The sequence below is a fragment of the Cariama cristata genome, unplaced genomic scaffold (assembly GCF_000690535.1).
Source record: "Cariama cristata isolate BGI_N322 unplaced genomic scaffold, ASM69053v1 scaffold30576, whole genome shotgun sequence".
Lineage (NCBI taxonomy): Eukaryota > Metazoa > Chordata > Aves > Cariamiformes > Cariamidae > Cariama > Cariama cristata.
The window spans coordinates 5,656-11,771 of NW_009620891.1; the positions used below are offsets into that span (position 1 = coordinate 5,656).

Genomic DNA, 6,116 nt, shown 5'->3' on the forward strand with positions numbered 1-6,116 from the left:
TGCACTTCAGCAGAGCATAAAAGCATCTCCATCCTTCCTCGGCGCAACTCGGTGTGCAAGGCTTCACGTAAGATGCTTTGAGATCCTCAGCTGGCAGGTGGCAGGAACGATTAGTCCGATTATCTGCCGTAATGCCCTGACCGTCCCAAAATGACCCCCACGCTCTCCATGTCAAATGGCAACGAATGTTAGAAGGTGCGTTACAAACAAATGGGTGCTATGGGGTCCCTCAGGAGGAAGTTTGGGGGTGACTAGTGTAATCATCAAATGAAAGACCAAGACAACTGTAAGCAGACATACATATATAATATGTACAGTGGCCATCAATGCATTTGCACCATGAAGGAAATCATCAAATTTTAGACTCCAGAAAATTATCAAATTCCAGAATTTTTTAGTGCCAAGTGTCTCTGTCTAACTTGCTAGTAAAAAGAGAAGGAAATGTCCAAATGTGGGTTGAATGAAGTGGTGCAGCTGTCAGATGTGGTATTATTTCTAACTCTATTTCAGACAAGAAATGCAGAAGTAGTCTTATATTTTGCACTACATGCTGCGGACAGAAAATTATCTCAGTAGTGTTTGGTTTGTTTTGTACCTTTTCTCTCACTCTCTTCAGCTTTTCCAGTAGAGCCACCAGTATCAAAAGACGGAGCTGAAGTACAGGGATGAATTCAGTAAGCAGAAAATCCCAAGCCTCTCTATAGGGATTACACGATTCAGACTTTCAGAACAGACTGAGATAAGGCAGTGTAAGGAAAGCTCTGAATCTATCTAAACGCTCTCCATGTGGTTTTTAGTCCATGGTCTGCGGATTTTTACAAGTCCAAGGATTTTTACAAGTCTCTGGAGTACTGCTAAGATATCTCCAAAAAGTATCTAAGAAAAGTAAGCCCATTACCACTAAGCTTAAATTCACTGTGGAGGAGGCTGAACCTCTGTAAGAAAACTATTGGGGGGGTCCACAAGTTGTTAGAAGTTGAAAACCATGGCTCTGGGTACAAAATCAGACTGCCAGTAAGTCTGCGCAGCGACGATTCAAAATATTTACTCCTGAAATTCAAGGTATGTAGCGATGTGAGAAAAGGAACTAACACAGGAGGCTGCACACTGGTAAAAATCAGCTGGCCCATACGAAGTATTAAAGGACTCGCCGATTTTTCAGCTACAGGCACCTAGAAACACTACATTAGGGTGTATAAATTATTGGCTTACACAAGAGGTCAAGAATGAACTTGGGAAAGACAGGGAAACGAAGCTGTCAGTATCATCATCAGCTGTTTTTTTCCTTTGCTAATGTTTCTGCTCGCTAAAATTAAGATGCTGCCTAGAACTGGGCTTTTGAAAAGGCTGAAATTATTAGCAAGACTCTGCCAAAAGAAAAGTGTGTTCCTTGCATTCTGGTAACAAGGACGTGGCTGCTTGCAATTCAAATCATTTAAAAATAGAGGGAAAAAAATCAGAGCACTGTATGTTGGTGCTGCTAACCCCTCTGATGTCGTCCTGGGTGGGGAACGCAGAAAGTCTACTCAGCAGTGTGTATGCGGGGCTCCCGCCCTGGGGATGGAGACGGGACCATTTCAGAACATGCACGTCACTTGGGTTGATTTGTCTAGGCCTTGTTCAGTGAACACGTCACCTGGGAGGTGCTACGATATTGTGGCTCCAGCAGCATCCATGCTCCTGGGGTCCTTCAGGCCAATGATGAAACTGTTGGTTCTCCTGGCCCCGTGAACTAGGGAGACCACTTTGACTTTATCTACTTCATGGCCCCTGGCTACAAGAAATTCAATATCTTCTGCAGGAAACTCACCTGTAGGGATTTCAAAAGAAGAGTTTGTAACTGAAACCACTGTTGCCTTTGATGCAAAGCCCTGTTCTAACCCTGTAGGGATCTGCAGTGGGAAGGAAACTGCCTGCAGCCTCTTCAGAAGGTGTCCCAGCTCCGGCAAACCAAGCGGCCAGGAAGGACCAGCACCCACCGGTCCCAGGAGTGGTCTTTCAGCTCTCAGCAGCAAAGGCCGTTCAGAGCTGGGCAGTGCTCTGTGCGGTGGGGGAAACGAGAGGATCCAGGAGACCATTTAAAGATATGGAAGATCCTCCTCATTGGAAAAAGGGGAAAACACGTTGTTGGCACCTATTGTAGTTATTCTTCTTACAGAGCAGGAGGCAGTCCCCGCTCTTAAGAGCTTAGTTATTATTATTATATTATTAGCAGTTATTAGTCAAAACAAGATGCAAGGCAGCTCAAAACAAATGACAGTAAAACAAGTTGCCAAATGACAAACTTTGTGATAAGCCTTCCAACTTTCTTAATCTTCCAGCCATCTACCTTAGCTTGCTTGCTCTTCTGCTTTCATTTTGTTTATCTGATCTTTTGTAATTTCTGTATGAATAGAAGAGCCTGAGGATATGAAGCTGGGGATGCTGCTGGACAAACCGAGCAGGCACATAGAAACCCCACAGTTATTTAAGCTATATACATTGCAGATGTGTCTTAATGTATATCGTGCTGGTGCCAAATGTCCAAACCGACAAATTAGGACCTTTTGAAGCTTTGGATTTGTTTCAATTACATTCTGGTTTCCAAGTCCACAGGTCACACCTGACAGATGTTTTCAGATTTTCCTCTGAAATGGGAAGGCCTAGAAACTTTGGCTATTTTGTGTGAAATGAGAACCAAATTCCACTTATGGTTCACTCTGGTAAGGTATGGGGCTTTGTGAAAAACACCAAATAGAGCAAGACTTGTAATAACAAAGACAAGAGCTGGCAGCACAGTCTCCAGAATGTCAGCATTGATGCAGCATTTCCAGCACTGTCCAGCTACAAGCCTTGGCATAAGCCTTGTCTTCTCCCCAGCTGGTGGAGTTAAGGCACATGGACTGGAAAGTGAAAGAATACAATTTATGGCAGTGATAATAAAGTGGAGGAAGATTTGCTAGCTTTCAGGACCTGTCTGGGTGAAGCTGTGGTTGCATCAGATCGCCAAAAGGTTTTAAGGACAGGACAAGGCTGCTACCAGGAGGTGAGCTGGGACAGAGGGAGGGTTGGGGAGAAGCACCTGGAACAGTTTGGACAGATGTGTTGGAGGGGCCAGGGAGCATTCCCAAGACAAGAGGGAGAGGGCATGGCTCAGGAAGGGCTCCAAGCTTTGAAGAAGCTAGGTTCCTGTCTTCCCCAAAACCCTCCACACCCACTGGGGACCCTAAAACATGGTGACCTGTGAGCTGGGCTGTCACAGCAGTGTGCTAAGAAAAGCCTGCTCCTTTTCTAAACACGCTAGATTTGTAGGCTGCACCACACACAGCGTCCATACTCACTGTCAACCTGCAAGGTGTTGGACTGAAGCTGTGGGTGAAGTCGACCAAGTGACAAACTTTCACTCAGATTCTTATTAAATGTTAAAACATTTACCAAAACCTGAAAGAGAATAAAAGATCCTCAATAATAAAAAAAAGTAATGAGAATAGGAGAAGCCAACTTCCTGAGCATCCCCCTAACTGGTGGCTCCAACATCTGCAGATGCAGCAGGCAAGGAAGATGTTGAACCACTTACCAAACTGCATGAACTAATGCAGGGTTTTGCGTATACAAAGAGGCCCTTGAAATACGGCCTGTGTATTGTTGGTGGAAAAGTGGTACCTTTTCAGGACTGCACGGGCTTTTTGGTCACATAGTTCCTGCTAAATTAGGAGAGTTGTGTGTCTGGAATGTGATGCAATCTCTAAATACGTGTTTGTAACAACCAAAAGCTCAGCACATGACTTCTCCAAACAAAGCATTAGGAAGCAATGGCTGGCTTTAGTTTTGCTCTGAATAATGCCTTCCATAAGGTAAGGAAAACGGGAGCCATTCTTGCTGTGTCTTTCTTTTTAGCAATCCATTGCTGTTGTGCATGCAATCAAGCTATTGGCAAGTACTTCACCTCATTACAAATCATGAATTAGGAGGAGCTGTCCAATTTATAGCAAGCGCTGAGCAGGGAGGAATTCAGTTGGGGAATGCGCTAAAAGGAGCTTTTCATAGGGAAAAGGGCTAAAGCATGGCCAGTCTCCTGCAATTCTCTGAATACAAAATGCTCCTTTTTTTTCCTAATGATCCTTAAGATGAGCTTTGAACAGGTATTAGAATGACACAAAACCATTACAGATTTTGCCAAGATGCTTTTCGTCTACAACTGTAAGTGGCGCCACCAGGAAAGATGCAAGAGAAGTAAACCAGTAGCTCTTAGAGATTTGAAAAAACAAATGTGTGGAACTGGTGACATCAAAGACCGAACTTGTAATCCTGTGGCCACCAGTTTCAACATAGCCTGGGACATTAGGAAGAGAAAGCCTGCAAGAGCTTTCTCTGCAGGAGGGGACCCTACTCAGCGTTGACCTCAACAGCTGCTCTGAAAGGGCAGGTGCCTGGACACAGCACTGACCTGAACGATGCTGCTCAAGGCTTTGTCCCCGTTGTTAGCTCCCAGGCATAGGTACGTCCCGCACATCCCCTCAGATGGTCTTACGATGGTGGGCAACAGGAAAGACAGGGGCCGTTTCCGAGGCTGAATGAGATTTTGCTGCAGTTGAAGAAAAGACACACCAAAAAATTTCAACAAGCTGACTGAAGCTTTGCTGGTGCTCAAGTTGAGCAGGTTAACTTTTTATTCTTTATGCTTCAGCCAGCAATTGTACTTCTGCAGTTTTACAAGGCTGACATCCTCACTGCTATGATAATGCTCTCTGATGCTAACATGATCCGTCCCATTTCATGCCATGGCTCTCTTTTACAGAAGGCATACGGAGCCATTCACCCACTTCTGAAGTACCAACCCAGCAAAGTGGGATGGTTTTACAATACATGGCAAGAAGAAACAAGAAGGCAGCACTGGAAGCCACCAGTACTGGTCTGCAATTGTTTCTTTCCAAGACCTGAACATTTTTTTTTCTACTAGCTGTTACTTTTAAACCTGCAGAGCAGCAATTCATTAAGAGAGTCCTTAACTCAAGTCCACAGAAAAGGACGGCTGCTTTTAAGTGCATCTGGACTGCAGGGAAAATAGGTAGCTGAGATGTGCAGTGTTGTTTGATAAAACTGCATTATAATGGTAACTGATGCGCAGGAAGCCTTCTGTTTACTCTGTTTCAGTGGCTCATATAATGAAAAAATAGGAGCTTTCTACAGACTGTTGTCTCTCAGTTATTAATAAGATATTAAATAGTCTCCCTATTGTGGAGATGAGAATAAAATTGAAAAAAATGGTACAGACAGCTCAATAAAGAATTTGTCATGTCATTCATTACCGGCCTGGGAACAGAATGGTTCATTGTTTTATTTTGCCAGGAGAAGTCCAACATCTGGCTGTTCAAGAGGACTCCAGAGGGTGTTATTATTCCACTGCCAAAAGGACGATTCAAAGAACTGAAAAGAAACACAAAGAAATCTCATAAAAATCCTCCCACAGATATTTGTACACCTCAAGGTTTTCAAGGCTCCAATCTTCTGTCCCATCTTGGCTTGACAGAGACTCTTTGGCAGTTCTTTAGGGCTGGTTAGGTGTGAGGAGTGAAAGTCTCCATGTACTTAGGAGCAGGAACCATGCAGGCAATAGCAGCTCTCCCTCTCTGTGTTAAGGATTCCCCTCTAGGTGATGGATCTGTCTGCATGCCCCCATCAGTCCTGAAATTTGGCCATCACCTCTTCTCCAGGGAGCAGATTCAGGGCAATCCAGACATGTGTCACTGTGAGAGGGCTGTAGGATTGCACAGGGCAGAGCAGTACCAGCTCACACATCTCTATCCCGTCTTCCCCATTTCTCCTGTTTCAGGGCTAACTGGGACAGAGCAGGCCAGCTGCTCCAGGTCTGGTCCCATCCTGTCCTGTTGAACCTGCTTTCTTCTCCCTGCTCCCACCCTCTGAGTGCATTATGGAGGGAAGAAGTAAATCCTTTACCTTACAACGCCAACAATGAAGTCATCGGGTCCCATGACAAGGACCTGGCTAGCAGCGGGTCCGCTCTCCATGAAGAAGTGAGGCATGCGGAGATCAGACGAGAAGGACTGGGAGTCATTAATCAGCTGGCGCAGGGAATTAGCTTCCGATTTACTTCAGCAATGAGGAAGGGGAAGAGG

At 44.9% G+C, this 6,116-nt stretch overlaps 1 protein-coding gene across 1 annotated transcript in view; it reads right to left on the bottom strand.

The window, feature by feature from the left end:
- Positions 1–1,646: 1,646 nt before the first annotated feature.
- The window catches only part of GGT7 (gamma-glutamyltransferase 7), a 15,828-nt gene continuing 11,358 nt past the window's right edge, over positions 1,647–6,116 (bottom strand). The window contains exons 11-15 of the mRNA XM_009701766.1: positions 5,938–6,090; positions 5,289–5,406; positions 4,427–4,564; positions 3,321–3,420; positions 1,647–1,810 (exon numbers count right to left, since the gene is read on the bottom strand). Coding sequence (XP_009700068.1) covers positions 1,647–1,810; positions 3,321–3,420; positions 4,427–4,564; positions 5,289–5,406; positions 5,938–6,090 — 673 coding nt within the window. The remainder of the gene's footprint in view (positions 1,811–3,320; positions 3,421–4,426; positions 4,565–5,288; positions 5,407–5,937; positions 6,091–6,116) is intronic.